This window comes from Rhamphochromis longiceps, linkage group LG14, assembly GCF_057381845.1.
Source record: "Rhamphochromis longiceps isolate RC_006_pf linkage group LG14, R_longiceps_female_GT1.1, whole genome shotgun sequence".
Taxonomy (NCBI): domain Eukaryota; kingdom Metazoa; phylum Chordata; class Actinopteri; order Cichliformes; family Cichlidae; genus Rhamphochromis; species Rhamphochromis longiceps.
The window spans coordinates 21,767,660-21,783,053 of record NC_140570.1 but is presented as its reverse complement, the minus strand read 5'-3'; the positions used below and the strand labels follow the sequence as shown (position 1 = coordinate 21,783,053).

General features: G+C 43.6%; 2 protein-coding genes across 2 annotated transcripts; one reads left to right on the top strand and one right to left on the bottom strand.

Annotated features, from left to right (window-relative positions):
- Positions 1 to 79: 79 nt before the first annotated feature.
- Positions 80 to 8,918, top strand: sarm1 (sterile alpha and TIR motif containing 1). Its single transcript, XM_085379647.1, has 9 exons — positions 80 to 246; positions 536 to 1,120; positions 3,738 to 4,356; positions 5,841 to 6,053; positions 6,541 to 6,632; positions 6,712 to 7,038; positions 7,139 to 7,328; positions 8,022 to 8,143; positions 8,405 to 8,918. Exons 2-9 carry the CDS (start codon positions 657 to 659, stop codon positions 8,511 to 8,513), a joined length of 2,136 nt encoding a protein of 711 aa, XP_085235773.1. The 5' UTR covers positions 80 to 246; positions 536 to 656; the 3' UTR covers positions 8,514 to 8,918.
- Positions 8,919 to 9,787: 869 nt separating this feature from the next.
- slc46a1 (solute carrier family 46 member 1) lies at positions 9,788 to 15,394 on the bottom strand. Its single transcript, XM_085379648.1, has 6 exons — positions 14,866 to 15,394; positions 12,978 to 13,369; positions 12,402 to 12,880; positions 11,404 to 11,487; positions 11,024 to 11,180; positions 9,788 to 10,925 (listed from the first exon to the last, which is right to left on the bottom strand). The coding sequence occupies exons 1-6, from the start codon at positions 15,172 to 15,174 to the stop codon at positions 10,871 to 10,873; spliced, it is 1,476 nt and encodes a 491-aa protein (XP_085235774.1). The 5' UTR covers positions 15,175 to 15,394; the 3' UTR covers positions 9,788 to 10,870.

Sequence of the window (15,394 nt, the reverse complement as noted above, 5' to 3'; positions counted from 1 at the left end):
CATTTCGCCACTCCTGGCCCTCTATATCTACAGAGGGCCTGCAGTGTTTACAAACGCCCTTGCCACTATACGCATGCTCTGACCGGCTGTGATGCAGGGAGTTGAGAGATGATGAGGAGCGGTGCTGCTTCTTTCACTGTACATCACTGATAACATATCCGGCGCCGGTGGGCGGTGCGAAGCCTTGAAGATGCAGGCAGCCTGCGGATGCTGACCAAAGGATGTCAGGCGAGGAACTTCCGCAGGGTACGAGCGTTACTTTTGATATTTTTGGAGAAAACAATCCGCGGCAGCGCGCTGGATGCGTTGGAAGGGAAACTATGAGAACTAAAAGTCTCAAATTGTGCCCACTAACACATCTACTGAGAGAGACAAAGCAGCAACTGTGAAGCGTAAATACCCGCTGATCTGCTCAAGATCTGCTCAGACGTCTTTAATGGCTTACTGGCGCGTATGACACCCAGAGAGAGGTGATGTGCGATTTGGTGAAAGGTGTCACTTTTGATTAATAACCGAGGCCTTGCTTTTTCTGCAGGAGTTGGCTTTGTTTACAGGGCGGCCAGTAGGCTGAACACGGATCACAGGCCTTAAGTGAACACAGCAGTGCTGCTTCTAGCAGTGCGCATCCAGATCGATCACATTGTTTGTGCCGGTAGATGCTTTTCTCCCTGACGCTCTTCTTGTGGAGGCTCTACCGACATTTCTACATCATGTTCAGCTCTGACCGGCTCACAGTCCCGGATTACGTCAGCCGGCTGCAGAGAGGGAGGAGCGGCTCCGCATGCGACCCCAGGGCCATCTCTCCGGGGATCAATGCCGACGTCCAGGCGGTTTTGGACACGTCACTTCCCGCCCTGCGCTCCGCCATCAGTAGGCTGAAGTCATCCAGGGAAACATCGAATTCAGATGAGACCCGCAGAGCTATCGCGGAGATCTTCCAGCTGGTGGAGGAGGCCTGGGTTTTACCTACCGTGGGTCGTCAAGTGGCCGAGGAGATCTGCAACAGGATCCGGCTGCATGGAGGCCTGGAGCTGCTGCTTCAGCTCCAGCAGTCGCCTGCTGTGGAGATAACTTACGAGTCTGCAAAACTGCTGGAGCAGATACTGATCTCAGAGAACAGGTATGGTGTAACGGTGTGATGCGGTGCAGGACCGCAGTAGACTGTACTACATTGCAGTCTGTTTTTGTACTTAGACATAAAGTTTAAACACTGCTGCGGGTAGTGCAGTATTTGTGTTTGTGTGTCTCCATATTTGTCTGAGTATTCTAGTAATCACTTAGTAAATGATTATAAAATGTGATCTTTATTTACTGAACCTTTATTTAGTGGGGTTAATGTGACTCTTGAGATTATTACTCTCCTTTCCACAAGCAAGCTGGCCAAGACTGGCAGCAGTACAGTTTCAGAAATGAGTGCTCAGCAAAAATACACAAAATAAGTGTAGTACATTTCCAAGTCATCAATTTAAACGTCAGCGTCTGGGGCCAGAACACAGGGGTGGTCAAATATTTGCAGCATGAAGAAGGTGAAGCTCAACACTTGTAGCATAAAGAACAACTTTACTGCTTGGCATCCACGATCCAGATGATTACTCTCCAGATCCAGATGAAGACTACAAGCCGAAACGCGTCAGTCAAGCGATAAAGTTCATTTTTATAGTACAAGTGTTGCTGGAGCGTCTCCATGCAGTTCGAAAGTAGATGAAGCTGTGCCAGACACCTCTGCTCTGTTTCTACAGCCTGAAGTAACTGATCAGTTATATTCACCTGGAATCGTATGAAGTTTTAGTTGAAGGAACTTCCTTGCAGGCATTATACAAATGCATATAACAACTCTGATATGACGAGGGAGCAACAAGTCTCTTTGTTGCCTCAATATACAGACAGCTGCTGAAAGTGAGGTGTAAAAGAGAGTGAGTCATCTATTATAATTCTTAAGCACTTATACTGAGATACTGATTCACAGCCCAGGACTGCAGTGATACGGTTCAGTGGTTTTGAGTTTGCATTTGAGAAGATCATCAGTTCGGTGTCGTCAGGATTTCAAACATGTTGTGCTGTAATGTACTAGCAGCTGATTGCAGCTGAAGGAGAGGCTGGGTCAGAGTATGTGCAGAGCAGTCCATCCACCTTGTTATCATCATTACAGTGAAAGGGTTCTTTCAACTGAACCCCAGGGCACACTTTTAGTTGCATTAACCAAGTTGTAAGTGATTCCCTTCTACCTGCATGTACTGAGATCTGTCTGCTGAATACTTTTAAAACCATGCAGCGTTTCTTATGTACACCTGTCACAGAAATAACATGTAATGTTGCAGTTTGAAACAACAAATTTTACTTAAACAGACGTCAAAAGCTATAATAGACTGAATTCACACTGACGTACACTACCAGTCAAAAGTTTGGACACAACTTCTCATTTTATTGTTTTTTCTTTGTTTTCATGACTATTTACATTGTAGATTCTCACTGAAGGAATCAAAACAATGAATGAATGAACACATATGGAATTATGTAGTAAACAAAAAAGTGTAAAATAACTGAAATCATGCTTTATAGTCTAGATTCTTCAAAATAGCCACCCTTTGCTTTGATTACTGCTTTGCACACTCTTGGCACTCTATTGATGAGCTTCATGAGGTAGTCACCTGAAATGATTTTCCAACAGTTGTGAAGGAGTTCCCAGAGATGCGGAGGATTTGTTGGCACTTTTGCCTTCTGTCTCATCCCTTTTGCTAGTCCATCTCATCCCAAACCATCTCGATTGGGTTTAGGTCAGGTGACTGTGGAGGCCAGGCCATCACTCTCCTTCTTGGTCAAATAGCCCTTACACAGCTTGGAGGTGTGTTTGAGGTCATTGGTCCAACTAAATGCAAACCGGATTGAATGGCATGTCACTACAGGATGCTGTGGAAGCCATGCTGGTTCGAATCCCCAACAGTGTCACCAGCAAAGCACCCCCACGCCATCACACCTCCTCCTCCTTGCTCCATGGTTTGAACCACGCATGTAGAAACCATCTGTTCACCTTTTCTGTGCCGCACAGAGACATGGCAGGTGGAACCAAAAATCTCAAAATTTGGACTCATCATATCAAAGCACAGATTTCCCCTGGTCTATTGTCCATTCATTGTGTTTCTTGCCTCAAACAAATCTCTTCTGCTTGTTGCTTTCCTTAGTAGTGGTTTCTTAGCAGCTATTTGATCGAAAAGGCCTGATTTCTGGCGGAACAGTTGATGTAGAGATGTGTCTGCTACTGGAACTCTGTCTGGAATTTATCTGGACTCTAATCTGAGGTGCTGTTAACTTTTTGAGGCTGGCGATGATGATGAATTTATCCTCAGCAGCAGAGGTGACTCTTGTTCTTCCTTTCCTTCATGTGAGCCAGTTTCGTTGTAGTGCTTGATGGTTTTTGCGACTGTACTTTGGGACACATTCAAAATTTTAGCAATTTTTCAGACTGGCTGACATTCAGTTCTTTAAACAATGAGAGACTGTCGTTTCTCTTTAGTTAACCGATTGGTTCATGCCATAATATAAATTCTAACAGTTGTCAAATATAGGTGTTAGCTGTGTAAATAAACTCTGATCAATTTTTCTGTTAATTAGTGATAAAGAATGTGGGATGGTGGGTATGAACTTCAATTTCTTGGCTGCTGAAGTGCTGTCACTCAGTCTCCCAGACCGTATGAAGTCTGTATTTAGTGTTTGTTACCATCTTCCAAATTTGTCTACAGGGATTACGTGGCTCGCATAGGTCTGGGGGTCATCCTCAACCTGACTCGTCAGCAGGAAGATGCTCAGCTGGCTCGGAGCGTCTCGGGCATCCTCGAGCACATGTTCAAACACACCGAGGAGACGTCTATCCACCTCATCACCAACGGCGCCCTGGACACCCTCCTCTTCTGGTGCCGAGGTACGGACCCCACTGTTCTGCGTCACTGTGCCGTGGCACTGGCTAACTGTGCGATGTATGGAGGCCACTGCTGCCAGCGCTGGATGATCGAGAAACGGGCAGCTGAGTGGCTCTTCCCACTGGCCTTTTCCAAAGAGGATGAACTCATTCGTTTCTATGCCTGTTTGGCTGTAACTGTGTTAGCTGCAAACAGAGAAATTGAGAAAGAGGTGGTGAAATCAGGGACCTTGGAGCTAGTGGAGCCATTCATCGCATCTCTGGATCCAGAGGACTTTGCCCGCAGTTTACTGGACAGTGCAGACAGCATGCAGGGAAGGACCGCATCTGACCTGCAGCAACTTTTGCCGTTACTGGATGGCACGAGAGTGGAGGGAAAGTGCATTGCAGCCTTTTACCTGTGTGTTGAGGCCAGCATCAAGTCCCGTCAGCGCAACACAAAGGTAAAACTGTCTCTCTTATTTAATGAGTTGGAAAGACATCAGATGCATAAAATAATAAATAATACTTCCAGTGGCTGACACATAGTATTTATTTTTTAGATTAATGAAGTGCATGGATTTTATAGATATTTGAATCAAAACTGATTATAAATTAATAAAATAAATTAACAATTCAACATATTCATTAAAACATTACTTAACAAATATTACTAACATCTAAATCCTCTACAGAGTTATTGTATCAAGGTCCCAAAATGTCTCAGACACAGCACCACTCAAGCCAAAGGGAAGATCCCAGCACTGCTCACCTGGGTGTATTTATAGCCCTCAGAAAAGCTTTAGAACATTTATGCAAGAAGAAACAAGACCTGAAGATCAGGATTAAACAAATGAAAGAGGAAAAATGCAACAAATTACAGAAATGTTGAAAGAAAATGAAGAGCAGAGAAAATGCAAGTTCCAAGACATGGAGAAAAAATGAAGGCCTGCAAGTGATGTTCGACGAAGTTCTGAGAAGAAACACACAACTTTTAAGAGAGAAGGAGCAGAAGGAGCTTTTATGGAAGCAGCACATGAAGAGATGCAATCCAAGCTCCAAGCCACAGAGAAAGATAGACAAAGCACTGAGAAGAAATGCACCATTGCTGAACGAGAAGGAACAAAAGGAAGCAGTATACCAACAAATCGTGTGCAAGCTTCAAGTATCGGAGAAAAACAATGAAGATTTGCGTGTAATGTTTGAGGAGGACAAATCTCAGAAAGACATGAAGTCTTTACTTCAAGAACTACAGCAGAGACATGAGGCCTTACAAACAATCCATTAAAAAAAGAAGAACAAAAAAGGACGTGGAAGAGGAAAACAAAGAACTGCGAGAAAAACGTGAACAAAAGCAGGAAACCTTAGAAGAACTGGAGAGAAGGTGTAAGAAGGTGTAAGTGCAGCATGAAGAACTTTTCAGAGAGAAGACAGACCTCATAAAACAGAACAAAGATCTGCAGGAAGTGTGCCTGAAAAAGCAGAGAAAGCAGTTTAGGTTTTTCCACAAGAAGGGCTCTGCTGCTTCTTCAGTTCAGCCTGGACAAGAGTAGCCTCATCTTCCTCCTACAGAGGCAAAACCTGCAAACAAATTCAGTGTGCTTCAGGGTCTTATGCAATTTTAATGTTGTTAAGAAACATTACTGATTGAAATCACCATTTAGCAGTACTTAAGAAAAGCTGAATAACTGAGCTTTATTTAGCATGACTCCTTGTATTTAGCATGACTCGACAGGTATAAGTTGGATAACAGTTCAAAACAACCTCACCTTAATTGGAAAGTAAAATTTGAGAAAATTCTCACGTTAATTATTTGCCTTTATTTTATGAAGAGATGTATGTTTTAGCGTTGACTGATTCTTTTAAGCCTTGTTGTTGTGGCAGGTGGCTATTTCACTTAAAATTGAAATATATTGTGGCTGATCCCCAATTTCTCCTTCCTTTTCAGATATTTCAAGAGATTGGTGCTGTGCAGAGCCTCAAAAGAATCGTCATGTACTCCAGCAATGCCACAGTCTGTGCCCTCGCTAAGCGGGCGCTGAGCATGATGGGAGAGGAAGTACCGAAACGAATCCTGTCAAGCGTGCCCAACTGGAAAACCTGTGAGGTGCAGACGTGGCTGCAGCAGATCGGCTTCAGCGCTTGCTGTGATCGTTTTCAGGTGAGCGACACATTATTCCTACAGAAAGATGAAATATCTATCCACACGTTCATCTCACAGCTCAGTTTAACAGCTGAACTGACATGGATGTGGTTTGGGTCTTAGGAGTGGTTTAGTGGAGAGAACGTTTTTAGGGTCAGTTTTGCCTTTTGCACCGAAGAATATCATTGGACTGCCAATTAGACTGCCCCCCACCTTGTACATTTTTAAAGTAAGGCTTAAAACTCATTTTCATTTCTTGGCTTTTATCCTAGAGTGAAAATTGTAGGTATTTAGGTACTTTATTGCCTCTAGTATATTTGTGATTCTTCAGATATACTTATTGAGGTGTGTGGGCAATGGTGTGTGCGTGTGGTGTATCTTTTATTATGTTGTGTAACCCTCATTTTCACGTACAGTGTGCTGGCCGACTTTGTTGTTGTAAACATGCTTTATAAATAAAATCAGACTAAACTGGCCTGATGTGTTTGGTGATGTTATTACGTAGGAACTCCAGGTGGATGGAGACCTTCTTCTGAACATCACAGATGAAGATTTGAGCTGTGATTTGAGCATGACTACCAACCTTACTCGCAAGAGGCAAGTGGTGAATAATATTTGAACCCGCGTTTATTTGTCTTGAAAAAAAACAAACCCTCTAATTTGTCTGATCATCCAGGTTTTTGAGAGACTTGCGTGTGCTGAAGACTTACGCCAATTACTCCACATGTGACCCCAACAACATGGCCGACTGGTTAAGCGAGGTGGACCCCCGTTTTCGTCAGTACACCTACGGCCTAGTCCAGTCAGGCGTGGACCGTCACAACATCCAGAGCCTGACCGATAAGCAGCTCCAGCACGACTGCCACATTGAGAACGGCGTCCACAGAGCAAAGATACTGTCTGCCAGCCGCGGGCCCTTAAAACTGAGCCACACCGATGCACAGCCTTCAGGGCCTGACGTCTTCATCAGCTACAGACGAACCACGGGCTCACAGCTGGCCAGGTTAGAACTGGAGAAGATTTTGTGCAGAAGGTCATTTAGGATGAAGAGTGAGATCAGATAAGGTTAAAATTAAATCCTGCTCATCTTGTTTTGCTCCCAGCCTATTGAAGGTGCACCTGCAGGTTCGAGGATACAGCGTCTTCATAGATGTGGAGAAGCTGGAGGCTGGTAAATTTGAGGACAAACTCATTCAGAGTGTGCAGAGAGCACGTAACTTCATCCTGGTCCTGTCTGCCAGTGCACTCGACAAGTGTATGGGAGACACAGCCATGAAGGACTGGGTGCATAAGGTCAGTTTTCCATTTCCTGCACACGATGGTTGAAATGTCAGGGCTAATTATGTCTAATTTCTGCTGAAAAATGTCAGATCACTGCACCTCGAACTCTTCTCGAGATGTTCCACAGTAGTTCTGTTCATGAGGCAATTGGATTACATCAGATCAGATTTGTGAGCTTGCATTTAAAGTTTGTTCTGTGGAGTCATTTTTGGAGTGTTTTTGTATTTTCAGTGGAACACAACTCTCTTAAAACTCATGAATAGGTTTATAGTTCCATTTACACCCACTTAAATTCATGATGGCGGGTTTTAATAAAATATCATGACTAAAAACTGAATTAACGGAAATCCCACTCTGCCTAATATTATGCCATTAAATACCTCTGATTCAACAGGACATGGGACCCTTGGAGGGGTCCTGTGGTGTCTGCTCCCTGTGATTTGTGGGGTTGGACTTGCTCTAGGACATCCTATCCTTGGTTAGAGGTTAACCAAGCGTACATAGAGGTTCATAATAACATGGTTAGGATGTATGTTATTATGAGAACGCATGATTCTTGTGTCGGGCTCTTTGCCGTGTTGCTCACACTGTTCCTGAGCAGTGTTTGTGTTGTGGTAGGCAGTTTTACCCTTATGAGGGAAGCTGCTGCCATTGGGGAGTGAAATTCAGATAGATTATCTCCAATTCATTTGTTTCATCTTGCAGGAGATCGTCACGGCCCTGGCTGGTAAGAAGAACATAGTTCCTGTCACAGATAACTTTGCATGGCCTGACCCCATGTCCCTGCCAGAAGACATGAGAGCCATTCTCAACTTCAACGGCATCAAGTGAGTCCCTGCATACTGTGCTCCGATTGGACAGTGGACACAGTCCTGTTGTGATGTGCGGGGAAACTGTTTTCCCACCAGGTCTAAACCACAGCTGTTTGTTCCATTTGTACTGCATTTATTACAATCTCCCAATAGCACTCATATTTCTCTCATTAATATTTCAGTCACTTTAGTGCAGATGTGTAAAAATTCCAATTAGAGGGAACTGTTTTCCCTGAATCGACATCATCTAATGCCTGCTGACGTCTCTTCACATAGGTGGTCCCACGAATATCAGGAGGCTACGATCGAGAAGATCCTGCGCTTTCTGAAAGGACCCCAAGACCAAGTCGACCGCTCAGACGGCTCCAAAGAGCAGAAGAAATAAACTGAGATAAACACAGTCCGATTTCAGCTATAATAACTATCCATGATGCCAAAATTCCACATAACCTACAGTGAATAGTCTGGCAGCTTTCCCTGCTCTGACCTAATGCATGTGAAATGAATCCGGATGTTTAGATTACTTGCTGACCGGAATACCTGATATGCACACACTTAATTATTAACAATAAATAGAACTGATAAGGGGATTGTATATAAAAACTCTAAGCCTTTAATGTTAGTCAGTGCTGTATATGTGTAATCAGGTACAGTAAGCGCCTTCTGTATCTCAGGAAAATAACTGTGATAGACCAGCTGACATGGACACCCAGCAACATTATCACTGCTAACACATCAGTGTTCATCAAAGCTCCTCTATATGCAGTCGTCGTTTTTTTTAACCTGTGTACATCAAATGGACCAAAGCAGGTCTCTGACTTTACCAACATTTCTCCCGTTTTCATGTTTGTGTTGTGATAGAAGAAATCTTCCTCGGCAGACTTGATGATTTGTTTAGGATGAGTGACTACTGTGAGTTTAATCTAAGCCCCAAATTTAACCATAAACAAGTGAAATATGTGTAGCGGGAATAACTCCATGTAGCGTTAAACATACTGTTCTGTAATAAAAGTGGGTAAAAAGTACCTCAATATCTGTTCTGTTTTACGGTGTAATTGTGAATTACCACACTGTGTAATCCATTATTACTGCTGACATAAGACTTACTTCACCACAGTCTGTCCAATAGTTATATGTCTGCTTTTGAACTGAAAATGTATCATCCATCCATCTTCTGCTTATCCAGTCAGGGTTTTGGGAGTGGGTGGGCTGTTTCACCCAGCTGTCACAGGGTGAGAGGTACACCCTGGACAGGTGGCCAGGCTATCGCAGGTCTGACACACAGAGACAGATGATCATACCTACAGCCAGTTTAGAATGACCCATTAACCCCATGCGTGCCTTTGGACTGTGGGAGGAAGCTATAGTACCGGAGGGAATCCCCACAGACATTGGAGAACAGAGAGGCCCCAAACAGCCGGTGGATTCAAACCCAGGACAATCTTGCTGTGAGGCAACAGTGCTAACCACCACACCACTGTACTGCCCCAAAGTGTATCCTTGTTCAGAAAATAAATAAATAATTAAACACAGCAATCTGACACACCTGTCCTGTATTCATGAAGCATAAATGTACACCTGTAAAAACCAACAAAAGCAGTCATCCAGATGTGTTAATCAAGTTTATTAAATAAAATTGTGTAACTCGATTAACAAGATTTTTGGGGTTTGAAATCATTAAATTATCACACTTTATATTATAACAGATCACTCTGTTGACAGAACTGGAAGTGCAAAACCATAATTTAATTGCATTTTGTAATTTTAGAAAAAACATAAAATGTTAAAAGTTAAAACACAAACATCACTTATTTTATCACTTAAAAAATGTACTCTAAAATGTATTCAGATTGCTAAATATTGGAAATTATAGAAGAACAGACAGGTTTCTCAGACAGTTGTAGCACACTGTATGTTTTCTAAGGATGGCTTTGGTCACATGATCACGCGAATCTTGCTAATCAGTTAATGGTAGGTCAGTGGAAACTTCACTCAGCCAAGTAACTTCCCTTTGTGCATTTAAAGCTGATTCGACAGCTCCTGTTCCTTCATTGTGCAACTAGGACGTGACACTGTGTGCACGGCTTCTGCATTACTTCACAGATCAGCGTGTAATGCAGAAGCAGTCATTTAGATAAAAATGATTAACATTCATACAATGGAAAACATTCCTGATTGATTCTACATATGGCTTAAATCAGTGACACCTGGAGATATACAACAATTACATACATTCACGGTTTTAACTAACAGGAGTTAGTTAACAGGAGTGTGTGTGGTCTTCTGCTGCTGTAGCACATCCGCTTCAAGGTTCCACTTATTATGCACGAGGTACCGCCATGTGATCAGCTGATCAGATATTTGTATTAGTGAGCACTTGGACAAAATCAGAAAGCAGCAATTTACAAAATAACTTCTTTGTTTTTGTTGACGCGTTACATAGAATCTGTGACGACACTGCAGTGTCATGATCTCCGGTGCTCTACAATAGCTCATGATATTAAAAAATTACATCAAATTTTAATTATAAAGACACATTTTTGGGTTTGGCAGAACTGTCAGTCAGGATGTCGTTTCTTCATCGCTTACTTATTCTTTCTGGTGTAACAAGATGGAAATATCCCATCCCTGGGTGAGCGAATAAAACTGCAGACACAACGGATGCCTCTGCTCACCTTTCAGACTAACACCAGGATGAACCTGCACTCTCTTTTGTGATCCTGCCCTCCACCTCTCTGCAGGTCAGGACACTGTGGCATCTCTCTGGTCTCTCCTTTGTTCCAAACACTGCAGAGTCCTAGAAATACAGACATGAAGATGGTCAGTAATGACATTTGTCTGGTTGTTTACAGCCCATAAGACTAAAGCCAGTCACACAGGCATGAACAGACTCACCCTATTATTCCAGCTGGGATGAAGAGGATGATAGCAGCAAAGAGGAAAGGGAATCCCTTCATGAAGTGCAGGGTTGCTGGGTAGAGGGAGTTGAAAACGCCACTGCCCACCAGATAACACAAGCTCTCCACACAGGCAACAGATGCAAACAGGGCACCTAAGAAAAAGCACACACACACCCAGTAACACAATTACACATACAACCTGCAGAGCACAAGCTGTCCCGCGTGACAAGGGAACATGTGCTTCAACTGTGCTGCTGATCTAATTAGTTCACTGGCTCCACCACTGCACAGCTGACACACTGAGCTCTCTCTCTCACACAATCCGCACAACTTTGGTTTTAAATGTGTAACACTTGTACACGATCACGGGCTGACCCTGCTCTGACGGCTCCACCAACTTGGACAGCTTGGACCTCAGCACAGGTGTCGATGTCATGAAGAGAAAACACAGACCATAACCTGGGGAGAAAAAAAACCAAAACCAAAACAGATTTTTATGTTTATATGCGTGTAATTGTTTAATATCCATGAAATAATCCAGAGCGGGTGAATAAACTGTGTTAATTATTTCTAGAGGTTACAATCAGAGACAGTTTATTGTAGCCTTGTACTCAGGGCTGACAACCCTGAGTACAAGGCTACAATCAGTGGCCTTTTGTTCACTGACGTGTCATTATGTTTAAAATTTGCTTTAAAAATAACAATAACATGGGGTAAAAGGATTTGAAAAGCACAAATACAGGAAGATAATCAAAGTAACAAGCAGACATTCATCCATTCACTTATCCTTGAAAAGGTCTAAAGGGAGGCTGGAGCTTATCCCAACTAACATAGGGCGACATGCAGGGTGCACCCTGGACAGGTTCCCAGCCTAAGATAGGGAGATAGACAGCCATTCACACCTATGGGCAATTTAGATTCACCAATTAACCCAACTGCATGTCTTTGGACTGTGGGAGGAAGCCAGAGCACCGGAGAGTACCCATACAGACACGGGGAGAACATGCAAACTGCAAACTCCACACAGAAAGCCCCCGGCCAGGTAGCCAAGTTGAACTTCTTGCTGTGAAGCAACAGTGCTAACCACTGTGCCACCATGCTGCAGTGACATTTAACTCCAAATTAAATTGACACCAATATATATTGTAAGTCTTAACACAGACAAAACTTTTTCTTGGGCAGAGGCCGCATTCCATTACACATAATAGAAGAGAGAAAACACCTAATCATGGTAAAGTACTACAATAGTAAAAGTCATCTTCACTTAATTTATCCTACCTCACATTTTTCCTCACATAGTACATTCAGATTGACTTTTTACAATCGGTTTATAAACCATCTGGAGGTTATGAATGTGCTCCGACACCTCTCACCTGTAAACATGAGCTGAGTGCTGTTAGCCACAGAAAAGACCACCAGACCAACAAGGTTGGAGGCAAGACCCACAAGAGCCACCCAGGAGTCCTCCATGCAGCGCTGCATGATCTTTATCCCCGCCAGACTGCTCAGGTAGCCCAGGTGGTGAGCTGCTGATCCGTAGCCAATAAAGTCTGGGCCCCAGCACAGAGGCGAGCTCAGCTCGTACAACACGTACAGTTCTCTGGAGCCAAAGTGAACAGTCACCACCAGAAAGAAGCACAGCGTGTAAAGCCACAGCTTGCATCTGTGAAATTGTCCTCCAGCCTCACTGCTGCTGCCTCCTGATGAGTAGAGGTGCCAGACAGCTTTATGGTGTCGAGTAGTGAGGAGCTTAGCACTCGGGTCTGGCACCACAGACTCACGGACAAAGAGGAAGGCATACAGAGCTGACACCAAGTTGGTGGCCAGCACGAGCCAGAACGGGTTGATGTAACTAAACAAAGCACAGAAATAGAGAGGTAAAGCTTATATGGTTGATTTAGATATATATTAGAGCAGTGTGAACAAACCTTTTAACACACATTCCTTACCCTTGAGCCCGCCGCCACTGTCCTCCAATGATGCTGGCTAGCATCCCTGACAGGCCCAGACACGCCTCTAGGATTGCCACCCTGAAGGTGCGAGAGCGCCTGTCACTGATATCTGCCACATAGGCAAAGCAGCCTGCCAGGACGGCATTAAAATCACCCGACAGGCCGCTAAGCAGCCGTCCCACTAGAAAGTAGACCACGGGCAGCTTGAGATACATCACCACAAGGTACACGATCGTCTGCAGGGCCAGGCCAAGGTTAGGGAGGATGAGGACTCGTCTGCGACCAGCGAGGTCACTCCAAGAGCCCAGGAGAGGCACAACCAAGAGCCCGACAGAAAAGCCCCCCAGACTGATGTACAGGTTCCAGTGTGCTGTCAAGGTTTCCACCTCCTGAAAAAGACACATTTAACAACAATCAATCTCAGTGATCAGCGAAGAGGTGGAGAAGATTTTTTAATAGATGCTGTGTTTCTACTTTTTGTTTCTTAGCTGCATCCCAGGTGTAACTCTGTCTGTGCACCAGCGTAATTAGACCCATACATCATTGCGTCTGATCTGCCCAAACACTAGTTTTGCTTCACCTTTTTTAGCAGAGCGTGTAGATTGTATTCCTTTTTCCCATTTTCAGCATGTGACTGCTGTTCCTCATTGTTGAACTGCTTGTAGGTTCAAGGCTTACGACTCCTTTTTTCCTTAAATGACTACACATGCAGCCATTCAGGTGCTGATGATCAATTTACTTAGAAAAAAAAAGCCTTTAAAACACATCTGCATGTCTTTATGTGTGTATTAGTTTGTGCATTGCTTTTGTTTTCTCCAAATTGTAAGCACTTGACAGGAGGTCTTGCATATCTTTAAAGGGCTTGCGTGATAAAAAATGGCCCTTTTGGTGATGCTTATAACTATATGAGCGTGCTTTACTTGTTAGAACAGGTAAAAAAAATATGATACAGGAATGGCTTATTTTTAGGATTGCTTTGCATGCAGTTTCTTCAATAAGTGTTTTCATTTTGTTGTTTGTTAAGGGTAACTATGTAACCTGAAGAAATCAACAAAGTGGGATGGCCTCTCCTACTGAACCAGTTAGTTTAACTGTAAATCTAGCATGTTAGCATTACTTTGTGTCTCACTTGTGATGAATAATAAATAATGCTGCAGGTTTGCTGGCTGTTCAACAGAATATTGGATTAGTGAGTCATGATATGAGATGAGAGTCAAAGTCAGATTTATTGTCCATTCTGCAATATGTCCCGGGTATACACAGGATTGAAATGCCGTGTTTCCCTGACCCATGGTGTGCAGCGAAATTAAATAAATATAATAAATTAAGTGAGAAGTTTTTCAGCTTTTTTATATACAAGATATTAAGTATAAATGTTTTTTAAAGCCTGCATAAATATTCCAAGTAGCAAAAAAAATGAGGGTAAACAGGGTACCACAGTCCTTCTGTGGACTAAATCACACATTTCTCCGTGGTCTTTGTCAGGTTACTTCGTTAGTGCTTGTAAGCTGTGGTGCTACTTGGGACTAGTCTAAACCTATTGGGGGTGGGCATATTGTTTTATGCATGGCTTCATTAATAAAATCAATCAACAGTGTTATAGTGTCTACAACCCCTTTAAGTTTTCCGCCATTATAGAGCCTGAAGAAAAGGGTTAAAATACATTGAATTTTTAAGGTTATAAACATGTAACGTAATATTAATGAAAGATGTTTTTGTGCTTTTCCTGTTATAAAAATACTTCACAATGTATTAAACTCACGTTGAAAAGCCTTTATTTGTAACGGCATACATGGTTTTTAAATTAAAGGGTAATTCAAATGCTTTTCCCACGCAGAAAAGACGTGGACAGCAGCAGCAGTACATTTCAGGGTGACCGGACTACCTTCTGAAGCGGGTCGGGGGGCGCTGAGCTGTTGCCGCACTCCGACCTCTTGGAGCCGTTGTAGCCGAGGTCTTCGCTTATGCGGTCCCACAGGTACTGGGTCGACAGAGGTGCCTGCAGGGCCAGGGAGAACATGGACAGGAACAACACCGGCTCCACAGACACCGGCAGCGAGCATGTAACAGGCGGTCGTACGACGTCGGTGGACGGTACACCAGGCTCCTCTTTGTTTACGTCGAGCTGTGGTTCCTCCGCTGTGTCACTGAGGACATCTCCGTGTAGGATCGCCGCAGTGTCCTGCTCGTCCATGTTGGATCCACTCAACTGTAAACATTAAGTGTGTTGACTAGTTTAAGCTGCCTGTTAACGGAGTATACAGTGAAAACGAGAGCGTGTGCGGCTGGCTAACAACGGTTACGCTAATGAGAGTGAAGGTAACTTTACTGCCAGCTCAGCCAAAATCAATGAAACAATAACATGAACCGTAAAAGCGCGGGCTTTGCGGCCTCTGCTGGACGAAGAGGTGAAC

Bases quoted from the DNA above. Each gene is read 5' to 3' on its own strand.
- slc46a1 (XM_085379648.1), bottom strand. From the start codon at position 15,174: ATGGACGAGCAGGACACTGCGGCGATCCTACACGGAGATGTCCTCAGT. The intron at 13,370-14,865 runs GTAGTCCGGTCA...TGTCTTTTTCAG, and splicing joins CCCCCGACCCGCTTCAGAAG to GAGGTGGAAACCTTGACAGC. The intron at 10,926-11,023 runs GTGAGTCTGTTC...CTGTATTTCTAG, and splicing joins ATCCCAGCTGGAATAATAGG to GACTCTGCAGTGTTTGGAAC.
- sarm1 (XM_085379647.1), top strand. From the start codon at position 657: ATGCTTTTCTCCCTGACGCTCTTCTTGTGGAGGCTCTACCGACATTTC. The intron at 4,357-5,840 runs GTAAAACTGTCT...CTTCCTTTTCAG, and splicing joins CCCGTCAGCGCAACACAAAG to ATATTTCAAGAGATTGGTGC. The intron at 6,633-6,711 runs GCAAGTGGTGAA...CTGATCATCCAG, and splicing joins ACCAACCTTACTCGCAAGAG to GTTTTTGAGAGACTTGCGTG.